Source organism: Cherax quadricarinatus, chromosome 10, assembly GCF_038502225.1.
Source record: "Cherax quadricarinatus isolate ZL_2023a chromosome 10, ASM3850222v1, whole genome shotgun sequence".
Lineage (NCBI taxonomy): Eukaryota > Metazoa > Arthropoda > Malacostraca > Decapoda > Parastacidae > Cherax > Cherax quadricarinatus.
In genome coordinates, this window is record NC_091301.1 from 58,073,768 (window position 1) to 58,100,481 (window position 26,714).

Genomic DNA, 26,714 nt, shown 5'->3' on the forward strand with positions numbered 1-26,714 from the left:
ACTGGTGTCTCACTACCACTATGTGAGAGTGTATCAGAATAGCACTGTAATCTATGACTGGTGTCTCACTACCACTATGTGAGAGTGTTGCAGTCAGCATAGCAAGTGTAATGTATGACTGGTGTCTCACTACCAACTATGTGAGAGTGTATCAGCAGTATTGCAGTGTAGACTGTACTATATGTGTTGCATGACTGGTGTCTCACTACCACTATGTGAGAGTGTTGAAGCATAACAAGGTAACATATGACTGGTCTCTCACTACCACTATGTGAGAGTGTTGCAGTATTGCAGTGTAACATATGACTGGTGTCTCACTACCACTATGTGAGAGTGTTGCAGTATTGCAGTGTAACATATGACTGGTGTCTCACTACCACTATGTGAGAGTGTATTAGCATAGCAAGGTAATGTATGACTGGTGTCTCACTACCACTATGTGAGAGTGTATTAGCATAGCAAGGTAATGTATGACTGGTGTCTCACTACCACTATGTGAGAGTGTTGCAGTATTGCAGTGTAACATATGACTGGTGTCTCACTACCACTATGTGAGAGTGTTGCAGTATTGCAGTGTAACATATGACTGGTGTCTCACTACCACTATGTGAGAGTGTTGCAGTATTGCAGTGTAACATATGACTGGTGTCTCACTACCACTATGTGAGAGTGTTGCAGTATTGCAAGCTAACGTATGATTGGTGTTTCACTACCACTGTGTAAGAGTGTTGCAGTATTGCAAGGTAACGTATGCCTGCTGTCTCACTACCAGTGTGTGTTGCAATATTGTTAGGTAACGTATGGCTGTTCTCTCACTACCAGTGTGTGGGAGTGTCGCAATATTGCAAAGTAACTTAGGATTATTGTCTAACTACCAGTGTGTGTGAGTGTTGCAGTATTGCAAGGCAGCGTATGCCTGTTGTCTCCCTACCAGTGTTTGAGTGAGTGTTGCAGTATTGCAAGGTAAAATATAGCTGTTGTCTAACTACCAGTGTGTGAGAGTGTTGCAGTATTGCAATTTAACGTATGGCTGTTGTCTAACTACCAGTGTGTGAGAGTGTTGCAGTATTGCAAAGTAATGTATGGCTGTTGCATAACTACCAGTGTGTGAGAGTGTTGCAGTATTGCAAGGTAACGTATGGCTGCTGTCTAACTACCAGTGTGTGAGAGTGTTGCAGTATTGCAAGGTAACGTATGACTGTTGCCTAACTACCAGTGTGTGAGAGTGTTGCAGTATTGCAAGGTAACGTATGGCTGCTGTCTAACTACCAGTGTGTGAGAGTGTTGCAATATTGCAAGGTAACGTATAACTGTTGTCTAACTACGAGTGTGTGAGAGTGTTGCAGTATTGCAAGGTAACGTATGGCTGCTGTCTAACTACCAGTGTGTGAGAGTGTTGCAGTATTGCAAGGTAACGTATGGCTGTTGTCTAACTACCAGTGTGTGAGAGTGTTGCAATATTGCAAGGTAACGTATAACTGTTGTCTAACTACGAGTGTGTGAGAGTGTTGTAGTATTGCAAGGTAACGTATGGCTGCTGTCTAACTACCAGTGTGTGAGAGTGTTGCAATATTGCAAGGTAACGTATGGCTGTTGTCTAACTACCAGTGTGTGAGAGTGTTGCAATATTGCAAGGTAACGTATAACTGTTGTCTAACTACGAGTGTGTGAGAGTGTTGCAGTATTGCAAGGTAACGTATAACTGTTGTCTAACTACCAGTGTGTGAGAGTGTTGCAGTATTGCAAGGTAACGTATAACTGTTGTCTAACTACCAGTATGTGAGTGTTGCAGTATTGCAAGGTAACGTATAACAGTTGTCTAACTACCTGTGTGTGAGAGTGTTCCATTATTGCAAGATAACGTATAACTGTTGTCTAACTATCACTGAGTGAGAGTGTTGCAGTATTGCAAGGTAACTTATAACTGTTGTCTAACTTCCAGTGTGTGAGAGTGTTGCAGTATTGCAAGGTAACGTATAACTGTTGTCTAACTACCAGTGTGTGAGAGTGTTGCAGTATTGCAAGGTAACGTATAACTGTTGTCTAACTACCAGTGAGTGAGAGTGTTGCAGTATTGCAAGGTAACGTATAACTGTTGTCTAACTACCAGTGTGTGAGAGTGTTGCAGTATTGCAAGGTAACGTATAACTGTTGTCTAACTACCAGTGAGTGAGAGTGTTGCAGTATTGCAAGGTAACGTATAACTGTTGTCTAACTACCAGTGAGTGAGAGTGTTGCAGTATTGCAAGGTAACGTATAACTGTTGTATAACTACCAGTGAATGAGAGTGTTGCAGTATTGCAAGGTAACGTATAACTGTTGTCTAACTACCAGTGTGTGAGAGTGTTGCAGTATTGCAAGGTAACGTATAACTGTTGTCTAACTATCAGTGTGTGAGAGTGTTGCAGTATTGCAAGGTAACGTATAACTATTGTCTATCAGTGCGTGAGAGTGTTGCAGTATTGCAAGGTAACGTATAACTGTTGTCTAACTATCAGTGTGTGAGAGTGTTGCAGTATTGCAAGGTAACGTAGAACTGTTGTCTATCAGTGTGTGAGAGTGTTGCAGTATTGCAAGGTAACGTATAACTGTTGTCTAACTATCAGTGAGTGAGAGTGTTGCAGTATTGCAAGGTAACGTATAACTGTTGTCTATCAGTGTGTGAGAGTGTTGCAGTATTGCAAGGTAACATATAACTGTTGTCTAACTACCAGTGTGTGAGAGTGTTGCAGTATTGCAAGGTAACGTATAACTGTTGTCTAACTACCAGTGTGTGAGAGTGTTGCAGTATTGCAAGGTAACGTATAACTGTTGTCTAACTACCAGTGTGTGAGAGTGTTGCAGTATTGCAAGGTAACGTATAACTGTTGTCTAACTACCAGTGAGTGAGAGTGTTGCAGTATTGCAAGGTAACGTATAACTGTTGTCTAACTACCAGTGTGTGAGAGTGTTGCAGTATTGCAAGGTAACGTATAACTGTTGTCTAACTACCAGTGTGTGAGAGTGTTGCAGTATTGCAAGGTAACGTATAACTGTTGTCTAACTACCAGTGAGTGAGAGTGTTGCAGTATTGCAAGGTAACGTATAACTGTTGTCTAACTACCAGTGAGTGAGAGTGTTGCAGTATTGCAAGGTAACGTATAACTGTTGTCTAACTACCAGTGTGTGAGAGTGTTGCAGTATTGCAAGGTAACGTATGACTGTTGTCTAACTACCAGTGAGTGAGAGTGTTGCAGTATTGCAAGGTAACGTATAACTGTTGTCTAACTACCAGTGTGTGAGAGTGTTGCAGTATTGCAAGGTAACGTATAACTGTTGTCTAACTACCAGTGAGTGAGAGTGTTGCAGTATTGCAAGGTAACGTATAACTGTTGTCTAACTACCAGTGAGTGAGAGTGTTGCAGTATTGCAAGGTAACGTATAACTGTTGTCTACCAGTGTGTGAGAGTGTTGCAGTATTGCAAGGTAACGTATAACTGTTGTCTAACTACCAGTGTGTGAGAGTGTTGCAGTATTGCAAGGTAACTGTGGCATGCAAAGAGTACGTAACCTTTATTCGGCGCATGGACACACCCTCATTTACAGGCTATCTCCCCCAACCAGCGAACCAGGTTGCTAAGAGTTGATGATGGGGCCCCATCGTTCAACTAGTGACCAGGTTCTAGCCAATAAGAAGGTGGGATTGACAATCGCAGAGGTTATGTGGATACCGCTCTCCTGTCTGCCCTTGTCATTCCCATTCTAGAGCTGGTTGAAGCACGGTCTGCTATCTTGTGGCTTCTATTTCTGCCTTGCTTACCGTGGAGTGCACTATATTTATCACTGTACATAGTGTACATATTACTGTTATAATTGGTGAAGGATAATATAAGTCTAAACTTTTTCTGCTGTGTTTATTTGCTCCCATTACACCTGGGATAACAGGCCCTTTGAAATCCTAGGTTGTAATATGGGTAGCCTGTCCGAGAGCTGGACTTAGAGAAACGGTTGAGCTTAGGGTGAAGCTTGTAGCAGGAACATTGTGTAGCTTGCTGTTTCGCTTCGCTTTAAAAATTTTGCGTGTCAGTTGCTTATGATCAGCCTTGCTATTGTGTGATCGTTCAACAGCTCGCTACTAGCTTGTTCAGTGTGCTCGCTTCGCTACGGTCAATCTTGTGTGCAGTCGGCTTTGCTTGTATGCGTATTCTGCAATCGTACTGTGCATAGCTAAGCGTGTTCTGCAAATTAACGTGTTACGTTGGGGTATTCGTACTGTGCATAGCGAATAACTTATGCCACCTAGACGAGTCAGACGCCTGGTGTCGGCATATACTTTGCATAACCTACCTAAATTGTCTCTACAGCGTTGTTGGCAAATTGCTCGTTCCATTGGCATTCCCTATAAACGCACTCTTACAGCTGCGCAACTGCGTTCACTTATTGCTGACATACTTATTGAAGAAGAGATGGCACATCAAACTCCTCCCTCTACGGGAGCTAGGGCAAAAACTACTATGTTCTCGCAGGAGGAAGATGATATACCTACGGAGCAAAATGGTCAGTATAGTGCAGCTGGGTTGTCTCAGGGTGAATCAGCGTCGTTGGCACTTGAGCTGGCAAAAATCAATCTTGAGCAAACTAGGGAACAGAGAGCATTCGCAAGGGAAGAATTTGATAGGGAAAGAGAAAGGAGGCAGTTTTCGCATTCTGTAAACGATTTCAGTTTACAAAAAGCAGTACAGCTTGTTCCCCGCTTCAATGAGGCCGAACCAGAGCAATTTTTCGAAAGCTTCGAAAATCAGGCTCGAGCCTTGAGGTGGCCGGAACAGCACTGGGCAGCGTTGGTTCATACAGCATTATTGGGTAAGGCACAGGAATTTACGTCGGTATTAACTGACGCTGAATTCTCTGATTATCAAGTAGTGAAGACCACAGTGTTGGGAGCATATACATGTATCCCAGCTAAATATCGTAAGACCTTCAAATTGAACAGGCGGCAGCTTGGTCAATCCCTGGTGGACTTTGTGAGACAGCAAACCAAAGCTTTTACCAGCTGGTATAAAGCGAGTGGTGTCTCTAACTTTGAGGAGCTGGTGCAGCTTATTCTGATTGATAACCTGCTGGAGTCTGTGGGACCAGAGGTTCGTGTCTTTCTGCAGGATCGTGACTTAACCACTGCATTGGAGGCGGCCAGGTTGGCTGATACCTTCGAAACGAACCGCTCCTTGTCCGAGCGGTCCTGTCTCTCTTTTCAACAGTCTGGCGTGAGCAGAGATCGACAACATTGGAGAATGAAGTGCCAGCAGGAGGGAGAGCGTCTACGTCATCCAAATAAGTCACCTGGTGAGCCACGCTTCTCAACATATGGTCCCCCTGCGGAGAGGCAAACTACTTATGGAGCATCTCGACAACAATATCCAGAGAGGCACCAGCCAGAACGACACCACTTGCAACGTCATCAGGGAGTAAAGGGCAAGCCTGTCGTCTGCTTCAGATGCAATAAAGTAGGTCACATCAGTTCCAACTGCCCTCAAAAACCTCAACCCATCGGGAAAATCTCTAATATCCCTAGTAACATGTCCCCTAGAGAAGTAGAAAAAGGTATGGCCCCTTATTATTGCGAAAGTCTTATTTCCCTTCAGGAAAACTCAGAACCAACTAAAGTAAATACCTTTAGAGATACTGGAGCATATTGCTCACTTGTCAGAGAAGGAATATTACCCCTTTCAGAGAATACTTCCTTGAATTCCTCAGTTTTATTGGAAGCTTACGGAGGAGCTATATATTCAGTTCCTTTGCATAAAATTTATGTACAGTGCAAATATTACACTGGGTACTTGACTGTAGGTATCTCAAAAGGATTTCCCATGAAAAATGCCATGTTATTACTGGGTAATAACATTACTACTGTTACTTCGTGTCCTGAACCTATAATGATTAATGCTTCTCCAGTGTTGGCCATAACTCGGGCAACATCCCAAGGGTTGTCTGGGGAGAATGTTGACCTATCCTTGGACGACTCCGATCTCGGAATAGCCACGTTGTTTTATGAGACACACCGGCCGGAGTCTCGTAAATCAAGTGAACAGACCCCGATCAAGCCTTCCTATTCCCAGGTTGCAGGATTCCCAGATGTCTCTGTTTCCATGCCCGAGGGACTGTCCTTCCGGGAGGAACAACGAAAGGACCCTTCTTTAAAATTCGCTTTTGAGGCAGCCATGGGTAAATCCTCTTTGGGTCATCCAGTCAAGTATGAAGTTAAAAATGATTATTTGGTATGCACTGAGACTGGTAAGGAGATAGAGGGCCGGCAATTATACGACAGGTTAGTGGTTCCAACCAAGTATAGACCTCAGATATTAAATATAGCTCATAATACGTCATTAGGAGGTCACTTAGGAATTACAAAAACCTTGTATAGAATCACAAAAGAATTTTATTGGCCAAAATTAAAGAAAGATGTGAAGAATCATATTAGGTGTTGCCGAGAATGTCAGCAAGTTGGGAAACCTGGACATTCCATTAAACCTGCACCTCTCCAACCCATACCTGCTGATGGAGAACCTTTTGCAGATTTAATTATAGATTGTGTAGGTCCACTACCTAAGTCAAAGTCTGGAAATCAGTATTTATTTACAATTATGGATAAAGTAACCAGATATCCTGAAGCAATCCCTATGCGTAGTATCAATACTAAAGCTATTCTCAAAGCTTTAACAAAATTCATTTCTTGTTTTGGCATTCCTAAAACTATACAAAGTGATCAAGGTACTAACTTCACTGCCAAAGCATTTAGGGAAGTATTAACTAGGTTAGGGATAATTCACAACTTATCCACTGCCTATCACCCTCAGTCCCAAGGCGCCTTGGAAAGATTCCACCAAACATTAAAAACAATGATGAGAAGTTTTTGCATGCACTTTCCGACAGATTGGGATGAATCTCTACCGTTGTTGCTATTCTCAGTACGAGAGACGGTGCAAGAGTCTACAGGGTATAGTCCGTTTGAGCTGATCTTTGGGCACAATGTACGAGGTCCTCTTCGGGTGCTCAAAGAAGGATGGATGGGAGAAGACGTAAGCTCAGCACTCTACAACCCGTCTTCAAGGTTGCAGGTGGCACGTGAGTTAGCCACGGCTAACCTAAAGATAGCTCAAAGTAAGATGAAACAGAGGTATGACAAAAGTGCACAATTCCGCTCCTTCCATCCAGGAGACAAGGTGTTGGTGCAGGAACCTATACCTGGCCACACCTTGAAAGCTAGATTTACGGGACCTATGCAGATAGTAAGTAGATTATCTGATTTAAATTATGTGGTAGCTCCCATTGGTAAGACCTCAAAAACAAAAACTTACCACATTAATCAAATCAAGGCCTTTCATACACCAGATAAAGTCCCAGTAATGACTCTGTCCTCTACCTCTGAGGACGACTCTGACTCTTTGCACTCTATCTCTGAAATTAATACTAAACTTTCCAATTCTGTCCTCCTCAAGGATCCTAGCCCTTTAATGGATGGATTATCTGAAATACAAGCAACCAATTTAACTGAGCTTCTACAGTCATATCCTAATATTTTTTCGGATGTGCCGAAAAAATGTACGTTAGGTTACCATGATGTAGATGTGGGAAAATCTAAACCAATTAAACTCTCCCCCTACAGAGCTAATCCTGAAAAGCAAAGGCTACTTCAGCAGGAAGTAGACTTCTTGTTAGAACATGGTTTAGTGGAGGAGTCATCTAGTCCATGGGCTTCACCGTGCATCCTAGTAAAGAAGGCTGATGGAGGGTTTCGTATGTGCACAGACTACCGTAAAGTGAACGAGGTCACAATTACAGATGCTTACCCTCTTCCTCGTCTGGATGACGTAATTGACTTTGTGGGTAAGGCTACTTTTGTGTCCAAATTAGATCTCCTTAAAGGTTACTATCAGGTACCTTTGACAGATAAGGCGAAGGAAATCTCTGCCTTCGTAATTCCAGGAGGTCATTATCAGTATACAGTTACCCCCTTCGGAATGAAAAATTCCCCCTCTTCATTCCAGAAACTCATCCATCAGGCTATTAAAGGACTTGAAGGCACGGCAGCATACCTAGATGATATTGTTGTGGTGTCTGATACTTGGGATCAACACCTACTTAGACTTAAAGCTCTGTTTGAGACCTTTAAGAATTCCCAATTAACAGTTAATTTATCTAAATCTTCCTTTGGCCAGGCCACTATCACTTTTCTAGGCCATGAAGTAGGTAGTGGTAATGTTGCACCTAAACTTGCTAAAGTTCTTTCGATTAAAGATTATCCAGTTCCTCATGATAGGAAATCTCTTCAACGTTTCCTAGGCATGATAGGATTTTACAGAAGATTCTGTAAGAATTTCTCAGATATTGTAGCCCCTCTTACCTCTCTTACCAGTCATAAAGTTCCCTTTAATTGGACGTCAGATTGTAACACTGCTTTTAATAAAGCAAAAAGATTATTGTGCTCTGCACCCATTCTCCTGTCTCCAGACTTCTCCAAACCTTTTTCATTACAGGTTGATGCTTGTGAGTCTGGGGTTGGGGCGGTACTATTACAAATCGGGAACAAGGAGTTGCAGCCTGTAGCATACTTTTCAGCCAAGTTCCAGCCACATCAGAGAGCTTACTCTACCATTGAAAAAGAAGCCCTCGCGCTGGTACTGGCTTTGGAACATTTCGATGTTTATGTGGGCCAGACATCGCAGGTGGTCACAGTCTACAGTGATCACAACCCGTTAGTCTATCTTCAAGCCATGAAGAATCACAACACAAGGCTTATGCGTTGGACGCTCAGGCTGCAGCCCTACAATTTCAAAATTCAGTACATTGCCGGCAAAGAAAATGTGTTGGCAGACTCTTTGTCAAGAGTCTAGTTTAATATTTTATTTAGGTTAGGATGTATTTGTGGTAACCCCCCTTTCAAGCTCTTTTTTTTTATCCCCTGATGTGGGGGTTTTTTTTTTTAGTGAGGGGATACGCGCTACCGTCCGCTTGTATCTTGGACCTATGTTGGCCTATCTGACTGCTGTCTCACTCTGAGTTTAGGGTTTGGCTTTTGGTCACTAGGAAAGCTGAGCTCTATCTAAGAGTGGGATGGTGGAGAGGATAGGCGGTCCCATTATTTTGTGCCATGGCGGCACGGTTACCACTGGGAGGTGGCAGCCTAATCCTGAGCCTTCTCGGGGGTGGGGGTGTGGCATGCAAAGAGTACGTAACCTTTATTCGGCGCATGGACACACCCTCATTTACAGGCTATCTCCCCCAACCAGCGAACCAGGTTGCTAAGAGTTGATGATGGGGCCCCATCGTTCAACTAGTGACCAGGTTCTAGCCAATAAGAAGGTGGGATTGACAATCGCAGAGGTTATGTGGATACCGCTCTCCTGTCTGCCCTTGTCATTCCCATTCTAGAGCTGGTTGAAGCACGGTCTGCTATCTTGTGGCTTCTATTTCTGCCTTGCTTACCGTGGAGTGCACTATATTTATCACTGTACATAGTGTACATATTGCTGTTATAATTGGTGAAGGATAATATAAGTCTAAACTTTTTCTGCTGTGTTTATTTGCTCCCATTACACCTGGGATAACAGGCCCTTTGAAATCCTAGGTTGTAATAGTAACGTATAACTGTTGTCTAACTACCAGTGAGAGTGTTGCAGTATTGCAAGGTAACGTATAACTGTTGTATAACTACCAGTGTGTGAGAGTGTTTCAGTATTGCAAGGTAACGTATAACTGTTGTCTAACTACCAGTGAGAGTGTTGCAGTATTGCAAGGTAACGTATGACTGTTGTCTAACTACCAGTGAGTGAGAGTGTTTCAGTATTGCAAGGTAACGTATAACTGTTGTCTAACTACCAGTGAGAGTGTTGCAGTATTGCAAGGTAACGTATGACTGTTGTCTAACTACCAGTGAGAGTGTTGCAGTATTGCAAGGTAACGTATAACTGTTGTATAACTACCAGTGTGTGAGAGTGTTCCAGTATTGCAAGGTAACGTATGACTGTTGTCTAACTACCAGTGAGTGAGAGTGTTGCAGTATTGCAAGGTAACGTATAACTGTTGTCTAACTACCAGTGAGAGTGTTGCAGTATTGCAAGGTAACGTATAACTGTTGTCTAACTACCAGTGTGTGAGAGTGTTGCAGTATTGCAAGGTAACGTATAACTGTTGTCTAACTACCAGTGTGTGAGAGTGTTGCAGTATTGCAAGGTAACGTATAACTGTTGTCTAACTACCAGTGAGTGAGAGTGTTGCAGTATTGCAAGGTAACGTATAACTGTTGTCTAACTACCAGTGAGTGAGAGTGTTGCAGTATTGCAAGGTAACGTATAACTGTTGTCTAACTACCAGTGAGTGAGAGTGTTGCAGTATTGCAAGGTAACGTATAACTGTTGTCTAACTACCAGTGTGTGAGTGTTGCAGTATTGCAAGGTAACGTATAACTGTTGTCTAACTACCAGTGTGTGAGAGTGTTGCAGTATTGCAAGGTACCGTATAACTGTTGTCTAACTACCAGTGTGTGAGAGTGTTCCAGTATTGCAAGGTAACGTATAACTGTTGTCTAACTACCAGTGTGTGAGAGTGTTGCAGTATTGCAAGGTACCGTATAACTGTTGTCTAACTACCAGTGTGTGAGAGTGTTCCAGTATTGCAAGGTACCGTATAACTGTTGTCTAACTACCAGTGAGTGAGAGTGTTGCAGTATTGCAAGGTACCGTATAACTGTTGTCTAACTACCAGTGTGTGAGAGTGTTGCAGTATTGCAAGGTAACGTATAACTGTTGTCTAACTACCAGTGAGAGTGTTGCAGTATTGCAAGGTAACGTATAACTGTTGTCTAACTACCAGTGTGTGAGAGTGTTGCAGTATTGCAAGGTAACGTATAACTGTTGTCTAACTACCAGTGAGAGTGTTGCAGTATTGCAAGGTAACGTATAACTGTTGTCTAACTACCAGTGTGTGAGAGTGTTGCAGTATTGCAAGGTAACGTATAACTGTTGTCTAACTACCAGTGTGTGAGAGTGTTGCAGTATTGCAAGGTAACGTATAACTGTTGTCTAACTACCAGTGAGTGAGAGTGTTGCAGTATTGCAAGGTAACGTATAACTGTTGTCTAACTACCAGTGAGTGAGAGTGTTGCAGTATTGCAAGGTAACGTATAACTGTTGTCTAACTACCAGTGAGTGAGAGTGTTGCAGTATTGCAAGGTAACGTATAACTGTTGTCTAACTACCAGTGTGTGAGTGTTGCAGTATTGCAAGGTAACGTATAACTGTTGTCTAACTACCAGTGTGTGAGAGTGTTGCAGTATTGCAAGGTACCGTATAACTGTTGTCTAACTACCAGTGTGTGAGAGTGTTCCAGTATTGCAAGGTAACGTATAACTGTTGTCTAACTACCAGTGTGTGAGAGTGTTGCAGTATTGCAAGGTACCGTATAACTGTTGTCTAACTACCAGTGTGTGAGAGTGTTCCAGTATTGCAAGGTACCGTATAACTGTTGTCTAACTACCAGTGAGTGAGAGTGTTGCAGTATTGCAAGGTACCGTATAACTGTTGTCTAACTACCAGTGTGTGAGAGTGTTGCAGTATTGCAAGGTAACGTATGACTGTTGTCTAACTACCAGTGTGTGAGAGTGTTGCAGTATTGCAAGGTACCGTATAACTGTTGTCTAACTACCAGTGAGTGAGAGTGTTGCAGTATTGCAAGGTAACGTATAACTGTTGTCTAACTACCAGTGAGTGAGAGTGTTGCAGTATTGCAAGGTAACGTATAACTGTTGTCTAACTACCAGTGTGTGAGAGTGTTGCAGTATTGCAAGGTAACGTATAACTGTTGTCTAACTACCAGTGTGTGAGAGTGTTCCAGTATTGCAAGGTAACGTATAACTGTTGTCTAACTACCAGTGTGTGAGAGTGTTCCAGTATTGCAAGGTAACGTATGACTGTTGTCTAACTACCAGTGTGTGAGAGTGTTCCAGTATTGCAAGGTAACGTATGACTGTTGTCTAACTACCAGTGTGTGAGAGTGTTCCAGTATTGCAAGGTAACGTATGACTGTTGTCTAACTACCAGTGTGTGAGAGTGTTCCAGTATTGCAAGGTAACGTATAACTGTTGTCTAACAACAACGCGAGTGTCATTCACAGAGAATGGAAAATCACGATTTGGCAATTATTAAGAAATGTGAAGAATTTGTGGTTACTCTCGTAGAGTGCAGCTTGAGTTTTAGTGTTATAATGGTTTCCGTGCATGAGACTGGCCACTATTGTGTCCCACTACAATTGTCTGGCCAAGAGCATGTGTAGCCACGAGAGCGTGTGGCCATGAGTATGAGTGGCCACAAGTGTGTATGGCCACGAGTGCGTGTGGGAGATAACAGTGATAGAAGGATGCAGTGTAGTGGAACTTTTTGATTGAAGCATTTATGAAGCTTGCATTGTGATGGTAGTGGTGATGGTGGTAGTGGTGATGGTGGTAGTGGTGATGGTGGTAGTGGTGATGGTGGTAGTGGTGATGGTGGTAGTGGTGATGGTGGTAGTGGTGATGGTGGTAGTGGTGATGGTGGTAGTGATGGTGGTAGTGGTGATGGTGGTAGTGGTGATGGTGGTAGTGGTGATGGTGGTAGTGGTGATGGTGGTAGTGGTGATGGTGGTAGTGATGGTGGTAGTGGTGATGGTGGTAGTGGTGATGGTGGTAGTGGTGATGGTGGTAGTGGTGATGGTGGTAGTGGTGATGGTGGTAGTGATGGTGGTAGTGGTGATGGTGGTAGTGGTGATGGTGGTAGTGGTGATGGTGGTAGTGGTGATGGTGGTAGTGGTGATGGTGGTAGTGGTGATGGTGGTAGTAGTGATGGTGGTAGCGGTGATGGTGGTAGCGGTGATGGTGGTAGCGGTGATGGTGGTAGCGGTGATGGTGGTAGTGGTGATGGTGAGGTGATGGTGGTAGGTGGTGGTGGTGATGGTTTTAGCAGTGATGGTGAGGTGATGGTGGAAGTGGTGATGGTGGTAGTGGTGATGGTGGTAGTGGTGATGGTGAGGTGATGGTGGTAGTGGTGATGGTGGTAGTGGTGATGGTGGTAGTGGTGATGGTGGTAGTGGTGAAGGTGGTAGTGGTGATGGTGGTAGTGGTGATGGTGGTAGTGGTGATGGTGGAAGTGGTGATGGTTGTAGTGGTGATGGTGGTAGTGGTGATGGTGGTAGTGGTGATGGTGGTAGTGGAGGTAGTGGTGATGGTGGAAGTGGTGATGGTTGTAGTGGTGATGGTGGTAGTGGTGATGGTGGTAGTGGTGATGGTTGTAGTGATGATGGTGGTAGTGGTGAATGTGGTAGTGGTGATAGTGGTAGTGGTGGTGATGGTGGAAGTGGTGATGGTTGTAGTGGTGATGGTGGTAGTGGTGAATGTGGTAGTGGTGATGGTGGTAGTGGTGATGGTGGTAGTGGTGAATGTGGTAGTGGTGATGGTGGTAGTGGTAATGGTAGTAGTGATGATAGTGGTAGTGCTGGTGGTTGTAGTGGTGATGGTGGTAGTGGTGAATGTGGTAGTGGTGATGGTGGTAGTGGTGATGGTGGTAGTGGTGATGGTGGAAGTGGTGATGGTTGTAGTGGTGATGGTGGTAGTGGTGAATGTGGTAGTGGTGATGGTGGTAGTGGTGATGGTGGTAGTGGTGAAGGTGGTAGTGGTGATGGTGGTAGTGGTGATGGTGGTAGTGGTAATGGTAGTAGTGATGATAGTGGTAGTGGTGATGGTTGTAGTGGTGATGGTGGTAGTGGTGATGGTGGTAGTGTTGATGGTGGTAGTGGTGATGGTGGTAGTGGTGATGGTGGTAGTGGTGATGGTGGTAGTGGTGATGGTGGTAGTGGTGATGGTGGTAGTGGTGATGGTGGTAGTGGTGAATGTGGTAGTGGTGATGGTGGTAGTGGTGATGGTGGTAGTGGTAATGGTAGTACTGATGATAGTGGTAGTGGTGATGGTTGTAGTGGTGATGGTGGTAGTGGTGATGGTGGTAGTGGTGATGGTGGTAGTGTTGATGGTGGTAGTGGTGATGGTGGTAGTGGTGATGGTGGTAGTGGTGAATGTGGTAGTGGTGATGGTGGTAGTGGTGATGGTGGTAGTGGTAATGGTAGTAGTGATGATAGTGGTAGTGGTGATGGTTGTAGTGGTGATGGTGGTAGCGGTGATGGTGGTAGTGGTTATGGTGTTAGTGTTGATGGTGGTAGTGGTGAAGGTGGTAGTGGTGATGGTGGTAGTGGTGATGGTGGTAGTGGTGAAGGTGGTAGTGGTGATGGTGGTTGTGGTGATGGTGGTAGTTCTGATGGTTGTAGTGGTAATGGTAGTAGTGATGATAGTGGTAGTGCTGATGGTTGTAGTGGTAATGGTAGTACTAGTGATAGTGGTAGTGGTGATGGTGGTAGTGGTGATGGTGGTCATGGTAGTAATGGTGATAGTGGTAGTGGTGATGGTGGTAGTGGTGATAGTGGTAGTGGTGATGGTGGTAGTTGTGATTTTAGTAGTGGTAATGGTGGTAGTGGTAATGGTGGTAGTGGAGATAGTGGTAGTGGTGATGGTGGTAGTGGTGATGGTGGTATTGGTAATGGTAGTACTGGTGATAGTGATAATGGTGATGGTAGTAGTGATGACAGTGGTAGTGGTGATGGTTGTTGTGGTGATGGTGGTAGTGGTGATGGTGGTAGTGGTGATGGAGGTAGTGGTGATGGTGGTAGTGGTGATCGTGGTAGTGGTGATGGTGGTAGTGGTGATGGTGGTAGTGGTGATGGTGGTAGTGGTGATGGTAGTAGTGATGATAGTGGTAGTGGTGATGGATGTAGTGGTGATGGTGGTAGTGGTGATGGTGGTAGTGGTGATGGTGGTAGTGGTGATGGTAGTGGTGATGGTGGTAGTGGTGATGATGGTGGTAGTGGTGATGGTGGTAGTGGTGATGGTGGTAGTGGTGAAGGTGGTAGTGGTGATGGTGGTAGTAGTGATGGTGGTAGTGGTGATGGTTGTAGTGGTAATGGTAGTAGTGATGATAGTGGTAGTGGTGATGGTTGTAGTGGTAATGGTAGTACAGGTGATAGTGGTAGTGGTGATGGTGGTGGTGGAGATGGTGGTAGTGGTGATGGTGGTAGTGGTAATGATAGTACTGGTGATAGTGGTAGTGGTGATGGTGGTAGTGGTGATAGTGGTAATGGTGATGGTGGTTATGGTGATTTTGGTAGTGGTAATGGTGGTAGTGGTGATGGTGGTAGTGGTGATGGTGGTAGTGGTGATAGTGGAAGTGGTAATGGTAGTAATGGTGAAAGTGATAGTAGTGATAGTGACAGTGTTGATGGTGGTAGTGGTGATTGTGGTAGTGGTGATGGTGGTAGTCGTGATGGTGGTAGTGGTGATGGTGGTAGTGGTGATGGTGGTAGTGGTGATAGTGGAAGTGGTAATGGTAGTAATGGTGATAGTGATAATAGTGATAGTGACAGTGGTGATGGTGGTAGTGGTGATTGTGGTAGTGGTGATAGTGGAAGTGGTAATGGTAGTAATGGTGATAGTGATAGCAGTGATAGTGACAGTGGTGATGGTGGTAGTGGTGATTGTGGTAGTGGTGATAGTGGAAGTGGTAATGGTAGTAATGGTGATAGTGATAGTAGTGATAGTGACAGTGGTGATGGTGGTAGTGGTGATGGTGGTAGTGGTGATGGTGGTAGTGGTGATAGTGGAAGTGGTAATGGTAGTAATTGTGATAGTGATAGTAGTGATAGTGACAGTGGTGATGGTGGTAGTGGTGATTGTGGTAGTGGTGATAGTGGAAGTGGTAATGGTAGTAATGGTGATAGTGATAGTAGTGATAGTGACAGTGGTGATGGTGGTAGTGGTTATTGTGGAAGTGGTGATGGTGGTAGTCGTGATGGTGGTAGTGGTGATGGTGGTAGTGGTGATGGTGGTAGTGGTGATAATGGTAGTGGTAATGGTGGTAGTGATGTTGGTGGTAGTGGTGATGGTGGTAGTGGTGATGGTGGTAGTAATAATGGTGGTAGTGGTGATGGTGATAGTGGTGATGGAGGTAGTGGTGATGGTGGTACTGGTGACAGAGGTAGTGGTAAAGGTGGTAGTGGTCATAGTGGTAGTGGTAATGGTAGTAGAGGTGATAATGATAGTTGTGATAGTGATAGTGGTGATGGTGGTAGTAATAATGGTGGTAGTGGTAATGGTGGTAGGGGTGATGGTGGTAGTGGTGATAGTGGTAGTGGTAATGGTAGTAATGGTGATAGTGATAGTGTGATAGTGACAGTGGTGATGGTGGTAGTGGTGATTGTGGTAGTGGTGATGGTGGTAGTGGTGATGGTGGTAGTGGTGATGGTGGTACTCGTGATGGTGGTAGTGGTGAGGGTGTTAGTGGTGATGGTGGTAGTTGTGATAGTGGTAGTGGTAATGGTGGTAGTGATAATTGTGGTAGTGGTGATGGTGGTAGTAGTGATGGTGGTAGTGGTGATGGAGGTAGTGGTGATGGTGGCAATGGTAATGGTGGTTGTGGTGATGGTGGTAATGGTGATGGTGTAGTGGTGATGGTGGTAGTTCTGAAGGTGGTAGTTTTATTGGGGGTTGTGGGGATGGTGGTAGTGGTGGTGGTAGTGGTGATGGTGGTAGTGGTGATGATGGTAGTGGTGATGGTGGTAATGGTGATGGTGGTAGTGGCATTGGTGGTAGTTGTGATGGTGGTAGTGGTGATGGTGGTAGTGGTGATCGTGGTAGAGGTGATGGAGGTAATGGTGATGGTGGTAGTGGTGATGGTGGTAGTGGTGAGGGAAATAGTATAAATGGTGGTTGTGGTGAGGGTAATAGCATGGATAGTGGTAGTGGTGAAGGTAAAAGTATGGATGGTGGAAGTGGTGAGGATAATAGTGTGAATGGTGGTAGTGCTGAGGGTAATAGCATAGATGATGGTAGTGGTGAGGGTAATAGTATGGATGGTGGTAGTGGTGAGGATAATAGTGTGAATGGTGGTAGTGCTGAGGGTAATAGCATAGATGATGGTAGTGGTGAGGTTAATAGTATGGATGGTGGTAATGGTGAGGATAATAGTATGCACGGTGGTAGTGGTGAGGGTAAAAGTATGGATGGCGGTACTGTTGAGGATAACAGTATGGATGGTGGTAGTGGTGAGGATAATAGTATGGATGGTGGTAGTGGAGAGGATAATAGTATGGATAGTGGTTGTGGTGAGGATAATAGTATGGATGGTGGTTGTGGTGAGGATAATAGTATGGATGGTGGAAGTGGAGAGGACAATAGTATGGATGGTGGTTGTGGTGGGGATAATAGTATGGATGGTGGTACTGGTGAGGATAATAGTATGGATGGTGGTTGTGGTGAGGATAATAGTATGGATGGTGGTTGTGGTGAGGATAATAGTATGGCTGGCGGTACTGGTGAGGATAATAGTATGGATTGTGGTTGTGGTGATGAAAATAGTATGGATGGTGGTAGTGGTGAGGATAATAGTATGGATGGTGGTAGTGGTGAGGATAATAGTATGGATGGTGGTAGTGATGAGAATAATATTATGGATGGTGGTTGTGGTGAGGATAATAGTACGGATGGTGGTAGTGGTGAGGGTAATAGCATGCATTGTGGTAGTGGTGAGGATAATAGTATGGATGGTGGTAGTGGCGAGGATAATAGTATGGATGGTGGTAGTGGTGAGGATAATAGTATGGATGGTGGTAGTGGCGAGGATAATAGTGTGGATGGTGGTAGTGGTGAGGATAATAGTATGGATGGTGGTAGTGGTGAGGATAATAGTATGGATGGTGGTAGTGGCGAGGATAATAGTGTGGATGGTGGTAGTGGTGAGGTTAATAGTATGGATGGTGGTAGTGGTGAGGACAATAGTATGGATGGTGGTTGTGGTGAGGATAATAGTATGGATGGTGGTAGTGGCGAGGAAAATAATATGGATGGTGGTAGTGGTGAGGATAATAGTGTGGATGGTGGTAGTGGTGAGGATAATAGTTTGTAAGGTGGTAGTGGTGAGGATAATAGTATGGATGGTGGTAGTGGTGAGGATAATAGTACGGACGGTGGTTGTGGTGGAGATAATAGTATGGATGGTAGTACTGGTGAGGATAAGAGTATGGATGGTGGTTGTGGTTAGGATAATAGTATGGATGGTGGTAGTGGTGAGGATAATAGTATGGATGGTGGTAGAGGTGAGGATAATAGTATGGATGTGGTAGTGGTGAGGATAATAGTATGGATCGGGGTAGTGGTGAGGATAATAGTATGGATGGTGGTAGTGGTGAGGATAATAGTATGGATGGTTGTAGTGGTGAGGATAATAGTATGGATGGTGGTAGTGTCGAGGATAATAGTGTGGATGATGGTAGTGGTGAGGATAATAGTATGGATGGTGGTAGTGGTGAGGATAATGGTATGGATGGTGGTAGTGGTGAGGATAATAGTATGGATGGTGGTAGTGGTGAGGATAATAGTATGGATGGTGGTAGTGGTGAGGATAATAGTATGGATGGTGGTAGTGGTGAGGATAATAGTATGGATGGTGGTAGTGGTGAGGATAATAGTATGGATGGTGGTAGTGGTGAGGATAATAGTATGGATGGTGGTAGTGGTGAGTGAGGATAATAGTATGGATGGTGGTAGTGGTGAGGATAATAGTATGGATGGTGGTAGTGGTGAGGATAATAGTATGGATGGTGGTTGTGGTGAGGATAATAGTATGGATGGTGGTAGTGGTGAAGATAATAGTATGGATGGTGGTAGTGGTGAGGATAATAGTATGGATGGTGGTAGTGGTGAGGATAATAGTGTGGATGGTGGTAGTGGTGAGAATAATAGTTTGTAAGGTGGTAGTGGTGAGGATAATAGTATGGATGGTGGTAGTGGTGAGGATAATAGTATGGATGGTGGTAGTGGTGAGGTATGGATGGTAGTGGTGATAGTATGGATGTTGGTAGTGGTGAGGATAGTAGTGTGGATGGTGGTAGTGGTGAGGATAATAGTATGGATGGTGGTAGTGGTGAGGATAATAGTATGGATGGTGGTAGTGGTGAGGATAATAGTATGGATGGTGGTAGTGGTGAGGATAATAGTATGGATGGTGGTAGTGGCGATGATAATAGTATGGATGGTGGTGGCGTGTATGGATGGTGAGGATAATAGTATGGATGGTGGTAGTGGTGAGGATAATAGTATGGATGGTGGTAATGGTGAGGATAATAGTATGGATGGTGGTAGTGGCGATGATAATAGTATGGATGGTGGTAGTGGCGATGATAATAGTATGGATGGTGGTAGTGGCGAGGATAGTGTGGATGGTGGTAGTGGTGAGGATAATTGTATGGATTGTGGTAGTAGTGAGGATAATAGTATGGATGGTGGTAGTGGTGAGGATAGTGTGGATGGTGGTAGTGGTGAGGATAATAGTATGGATTGTGGTAGTGGTGAGGATAGTAGTATGGATGGTGGTAGTGGTGAGGATAATAGTATGGATGTTGGTAGTGGTGAGGATAGTAGTGTGGATGGTGGTAGTGGTGAGGATAATAGTATGGATTGTGGTAGTGGTGAGGATAATAGTATGGATGGTGGTAGTGGTGAGGATAATAGTATGGATGTTGGTAGTGGTGAGGATAATAGTATGGATGGTGGTAGTGGTGAGGATAATAGTATGGATGGTGGTAGTGGTGAGGGTGGGATGGTGGTATGAGGATAATAGTATGGATGGTGGTAGTGGTGAGGATAATAGTATGGATGGTGGTAGTGGAGAGGAATAGTATGGATGGTGGTTGGTGAAGATAATAGTATGGATGGTGGTAGTGGTGAGGATAATAGTATGGATGGTGGTAGTGGTGAGGATAATAGTATAGATGGTGGTAATGGTGAGGATAATAGTATGGATGGTGGTAGTGTTGAGGATAATAGTATGAATGGTGGTTGTGGTGAGGATAATAGTATGGATGGTGGTTGTGGTGAGGATAATAGTATGGCTGGTGGTACTGGTGAGGATAATAGTATGGATTGTGGTTGTGGTGAGGATAATAGTATGGATGGTGGTAGTGGTGAGGATAATAGTATGGATGGTGGTAATGGTGAGGATAATAGTATGGATGGTGGTATTGATGAGGATAATAGTATGGATGGTGGTAATGGTGAGGATAATAGTATGGATGGTGGTAGTGGTGAGGATAATAGTATGGATGGTGGTAGTGGTGAGGATAATAGTATGGATGGTGGTAGTGGCGATGATAATAGTATGGATGGTGGTAGTGGTGAGGATAATAGTATGGATGGTGGTAGTGGTGAGGATAATAGTATGGATGGTGGTAGTGGTGAGGATAATAGTATGGATGGTGGTAGTGGTGAGGATAATAGTATGGATGGTGGTAGTGGTGAGGATAATAGTATGGATGGTGGTTGTGGTGAGGATAATAGTATGGATGGTGGTAGTGGTGAGGATAATAGTATGGATGGTGGTAGTGGCGAGGATAGTAATATGGATGGTGGTAGTGGTGAGGATAGTATGGATGGGTAGTGGTGAGGATGTATGGAAGGTGGTAGTGATGAGGATAATAGTATGGATGGTGGTAGTGGTGAGGATAATAGTATGGATGATGGTAGTGGTGAGGGTAAAAGTATGGATGGCGGTAGTGGAGAGGACAGTAGTATGGATGGTGGTTGTGGTGCGGATAATAGTATGGATGGTGGTTGTGGTGAGGATAATAGTATGGATGGTGGTAGTGGATAGGATAATAGTATGGATGGTGGTTGTGGTGAGGATAATAGTATGGCTGGCAGTACTGGTGAGGATAATAGTATGGATGGTGTTTGTGGTGAGGATAATAGTACGGATGGTGGTAGTGGTGAGGATAATAGTATGGATGGTGGTAGTGGTGAGGATAATAGTATGGATGGTGGTAGTGATGACAATAATAGTATGGATGGTGGTTTTGGTGAGGATAATAGTATGGATGGTGGTAGTGGTGAGGATAATAGTATGGATGGTGGTAGAGGTGAGGATAATAGTATGGATGGTGGTAGTGGCGAGGATAATAGTGTGGATGGTGGTAGTGGTGAGGATAATTGTATGGATGGTGGTAGTGTTGAGGATAATAGTATGGATGGTGGTAGTTGTGAGGGTAAAAGTATGGATGGCAGTACTGTTGAGGATAATAGTATGGATGGTGGTTGTGTTGAGGATAATATTATGGATGGTGGTAGTGGTGAGGATAATAGTATGGATGGTGGTTGTGGTGAGGATAATAGTATGGATGGTGGTAGTGGTGAGGATAATAGTATGGATGGTGGTAGTGGAGATGATAATAGTATGGATGGTGGTTGTGGTGGAGATAATAGTATGGATGGTGGTTGTGGTGAGGATAATAGTATGGATGGTGGTAGTGGTGAGGATAATAGTGTGAATGGTGGTAGTGCTCTGGGTAATAGCATAGATGATGGTAGTGGTGAGGGTAATAGTATGGATGGTGGTAGTGGTGAGGATAATAGTGTGAATGGTGGTAGTGCTGAGGGTAATAGCATAGATGATGGTAGTGGTGAGGTTAATAGTATGGATTGTGGTAATGGTGAGGATAATAGTATGGACGGTGGTAGTGGTGAGGGTAAAAGTATGGATGGCGGTACTGTTGAGGATAATAGTATGGAAGGTGGTAGTGGAGAGATTAATAGTATGGATGGTGGTTGTGGTGAAGATAATAGTATGGATGGTGGTTGTGGTGAGGATAATAGTATGGATGGTGGTAGTGGAGAGGATAATAGTATAGATGGTGGTTGTAGTGGGGATAATAGTATGGATGGTGGTACTGTTGAGGATAATAGTATGGATGGTGGTTGTGGTGAGGATAATAGTATGGATGGTGGTTGTGGTGAGGATAATAGTATGGCTAGCGGTACTTGTGAGGATAATAGTATGGATTGTGGTTGTGGTGAGGATAATAGTATGGATGGTGGTAGTGGTGAGGATAATAGTATGGATGGTGGTAGTGGTGAGGATCATAGTATGGATGGTGGTAGTGCTCTGGGTAATAGCATAGATGATGGTAGTGGTGAGGGTAATAGTATGGATGGTGGTAGTGGTGAGGATAATAGTGTGAATGGTGGTAGTGCTGAGGGTAATAGCATAGATGATGGTAGTGGTGAGGTTAATAGTATGGATGGTGGTAATGGTGAGGATAATAGTATGGACGGTGGTAGTGGTGAGGGTAAAAGTTTGGATGGCGGTACTGTTGAGGATAATAGTATGGATGGTGGTAGTGTTGAGGATAATAGTATGGATGGTGGTAGTGGAGAGGTTAATAGTATGGATGGTGGTTGTGAAGATAATAGTATGGATGGTGGTTGTGGTGAGGATAATAGTATTGATGGTGGTAGTGGAGAGAATAATAGTATAGATGGTGGTTGTAGTGGGGATAATAGTATGGATGGTGGTACTGTTGAGGATAATAGTATGAATGGTGGTTGTGGTGAGGATAATAGTATGGATGGTGGTTGTGGTGAGGATAATAGTATGGCTGGCGGTACTGGTGAGGATAATAGTATGGATTGTGGTTGTGGTGAGGATAATAGTATGGATGGTGGTAGTGGTGAGGATAATAGTATGGATGGTGGTAGTGGTGAGGATAATAGTATGGATGGTGGTAGTGATGAGAATAATAGTATGGATGGTGGTTGTGATGAGGATAATAGTATGGATGGTGGTAGTGGTGAGGGTAATAGCATGGATTGTGGTTGTGGTGAGGATAATAGTATGGTTGGTGGTAGTGGCGAGGATAATAGTATGGATGGTGGTAGTGGTGAGGATAATAGTATAGATGGTGGTAGTGGCGAGGATAATAGTGTGGATGGTGGTAGTGGTGAGGATAATAGTATGGATGGTGGTAGTGGTGAGGAAAATAGTATGGATGGTGGTAGTGGTGAGGACAATATTATGGATGGTGGTTGTGGAGAGGATAATAGGATGGATGGTGGTAGTGGTGAGGATAATAGTATGGATGGTGGTAGTGGCGAGGATAGTAATATGGATGGTGGTAGTGGTGAGGATAATAGTGTGGATGGTGGTAGTGGTGAGGATAATAGTATGGAAGGTGGTAGTGATGAGGATAATAGTATGGATGGTGGTAGTGGTGAGGATAATAGTATGGATGATGGTAGTGGTGAGGGTAATAGTATGGATGATGGTAGTGGTGAGGATAATAGTATGGATGATGGTAGTGGTGAGGGTAAAAGTATGGATGGCGGTAGTGGAGAGGATAGTAGTATGGATGGTGGTTGTGGTGCAGATAATAGTATGGATGGTGGTTGTGGTGAGGATAATAGTATGGATGGTGGTAGTGGAGAGGATAATAGTATGGATGGTGGTTGTGGTGAGGATAATAGTATGGCTGGCAGTACTGGTGAGGATAATAGTATGGATGGTGTTTGTGGTGAGGATAATAGTACGGATGGTGGTAGTGGTGAGGATAATAGTATGGATGGTGGTAGTGGTGAGGATAATAGTATGGATGGTGGTAGTGATGACAATAATAGTATGGATGGTGGTTTTGGTGAGGATAATAGTATGGATGGTGGTAGTGGTGAGGATAATAGTATGGATGGTGGTAGAGGTGAGGATAATAGTATGGATGGTGGTAGTGGCGAGGATAATAGTGTGGATGGTGGTAGTGGTGAGGATAATTGTATGGATTGTGGTAGTGTTGAGGATAATAGTATGGATGGTGGTTGTGTTGAGGATAATATTATGGATGGTGGTAGTGGTGAGGATAATAGTATGGATGGTGGTTGTGGTGAGGATAATAGTATGGATGGTGGTAGTGGTGAGGATAATAGTATGGATGGTGGTAGTGGAGATGATAATAGTATGGATGGTGGTTGTGGTGGAGATAATAGTATGGATGGTAGTACTGGTGAGGATAATAGTATGGATGATGGTGTGGTGAGAATAATAGTATGGATTGTGGTTGTGGTGAGGATAATAGTGTGGCTGGCAGTACTGGTGAGGATAATAGTATGGATGGTGGTTGTAGTTAGGATAATAGTATGGATGGTGGTAGTGGTGAGGATAATAGTATGGATGGTGGTAGAGGTGAGGATAATAGTATGGATGGTGGTAGTGGTGAGGATAATAGTATGGATCGTGGTAGTGGTGAGGATAATAGTATGGATGGTTGTAGTGGTGAGGATAATATTATGGATGGTGGTAGTGGCGAGGATAATATTATGGATGGTGGTAGTGGTGAGGATAATAGTATGGATGGTGGTAGTGGTGAGGATAATAGTATGGATGTTGGTAGTGGTGAGGATAATAGTATGGATGGTGGTAGTGGTGAGGATAATAGTATGGATGTTGGTAGTGGTGAGGATAATAGTATGGATGGTGGTAGTGGTGAGGATAATAGTATGGATGGTGGTAGAGGTGAGGATAATAGTATGGATGGTGGTAGTGGCGAGGATAATAGTGTGGATGGTGGTAGTGGTGAGGATAATTGTATGGATGGTGGTAGTGTTGAGGATAATAGTATGGATGGTGGTAGTTGTGAGGGTAAAAGTATGGATGGCAGTACTGTTGAGGATAATAGTATGGATGGTGGTTGTGTTGAGGATAATATTATGGATGGTGGTAGTGGTGAGGATAATAGTATGGATGGTGGTTGTGGTGAGGATAATAGTATGGATGGTGGTAGTGGTGAGGATAATAGTATGGATGGTGGTAGTGGAGATGATAATAGTATGGATGGTGGTTGTGGTGGAGATAATAGTATGGATGGTGGTTGTGGTGAGGATAATAGTATGGATGGTGGTAGTGGTGAGGATAATAGTGTGAATGGTGGTAGTGCTCTGGGTAATAGCATAGATGATGGTAGTGGTGAGGGTAATAGTATGGATGGTGGTAGTGGTGAGGATAATAGTGTGAATGGTGGTTGTGCTGAGGGTAATAGCATAGATGATGGTAGTGGTGAGGTTAATAGTATGGATGGTGGTAATGGTGAGGATAATAGTATGGACGGTGGTAGTGGTGAGGGTAAAAGTTTGGATGGCGGTACTGTTGAGGATAATAGTATGGATGGTGGTAGTGTTGAGGATAATAGTATGGATGGTGGTAGTGGAGAGGTTAATAGTATGGATGGTGGTTGTGAAGATAATAGTATGGATGGTGGTTGTGGTGAGGATAATAGTATTGATGGTGGTAGTGGAGAGGATAATAGTATAGATGGTGGGTGTAGTGGGGATAATAGTATGGATGGTGGTACTGTTGAGGATAATAGTATGAATGGTGGTTGTGGTGAGGATAATAGTATGGATGGTGGTTGTGGTGAGGATAATAGTATGGCTGGTGGTACTGGTGAGGATAATAGTATGGATTGTGGTTGTGGTGAGGATAATAGTATGGATGGTGGTAGTGGTGAGGATAATAGTATGGATGGTGGTAGTGGTGAGGATAATAGTATGGATGGTGGTAGTGATGAGAATAATAGTATGGATGGTGGTTGTGATGAGGATAATAGTATGGATGGTGGTAGTGGTGAGGGTAATAGCATGGATTGTGGTTGTGGTGAGGATAATAGTATGGTTGGTGGTAGTGGCGAGGATAATAGTATGGATGGTGGTAGTGGTGAGGATAATAGTATAGATGGTGGTAGTGGCGAGGATAATAGTGTGGATGGTGGTAGTGGTGAGGATAATAGTATGGATGGTGGTAGTGGTGAGGAAAATAGTATGGATGGTGGTAGTGGTGAGGACAATATTATGGATGGTGGTTGTGGAGAGGATAATAGGATGGATGGTGGTAGTGGTGAGGATAATAGTATGGATGGTGGTAGTGGCGAGGATAGTAATATGGATGGTGGTAGTGGTGAGGATAATAGTGTGGATGGTGGTAGTGGTGAGGATAATAGTATGGAAGGTGGTAGTGATGAGGATAATAGTATGGATGGTGGTAGTGGTGAGGATAATAGTATGGATGATGGTAGTGGTGAGGGTAATAGTATGGATGATGGTAGTGGTGAGGGTAAAAGTATGGATGGCGGTAGTGGAGAGGATAGTAGTATGGATGGTGGTTGTGGTGCAGATAATAGTATGGATGGTGGTTGTGGTGAGGATAATAGTATGGATGGTGGTAGTGGAGAGGATAATAGTATGGATGGTGGTTGTGGTGAGGATAATAGTATGGCTGGCAGTACTGGTGAGGATAATAGTATGGATGGTGTTTGTGGTGAGGATAATAGTACGGATGGTGGTAGTGGTGAGGATAATAGTATGGATGGTGGTAGTGGTGAGGATAATAGTATGGATGGTGGTAGTGATGACAATAATAGTATGGATGGTGGTTTTGGTGAGGATAATAGTATGGATGGTGGTAGTGGTGAGGATAATAGTATGGATGGTGGTAGAGGTGAGGATAATAGTATGGATGGTGGTAGTGGCGAGGATAATAGTGTGGATGGTGGTAGTGGTGAGGATAATTGTATGGATTGTGGTAGTGTTGAGGATAATAGTATGGATGGTGGTTGTGTTGAGGATAATATTATGGATGGTGGTAGTGGTGAGGATAATAGTATGGATGGTGGTTGTGGTGAGGATAATAGTATGGATGGTGGTAGTGGTGAGGATAATAGTATGGATGGTGGTAGTGGAGATGATAATAGTATGGATGGTGGTTGTGGTGGAGATAATAGTATGGATGGTAGTACTGGTGAGG

At 43.9% G+C, this 26,714-nt stretch overlaps 1 protein-coding gene across 1 annotated transcript; it reads left to right on the plus strand.

The window, feature by feature from the left end:
- The first annotated feature begins 3,543 nt into the window (after window positions 1–3,543).
- Window positions 3,544–9,604, plus strand: LOC138852523 (uncharacterized). Its single transcript, XM_070083822.1, has 2 exons — window positions 3,544–5,483; window positions 8,514–9,604. The coding sequence occupies exons 1-2, from the start codon at window positions 4,272–4,274 to the stop codon at window positions 8,868–8,870; spliced, it is 1,569 nt and encodes a 522-aa protein (XP_069939923.1). The 5' UTR covers window positions 3,544–4,271; the 3' UTR covers window positions 8,871–9,604.
- Window positions 9,605–26,714: the final 17,110 nt, after the last annotated feature.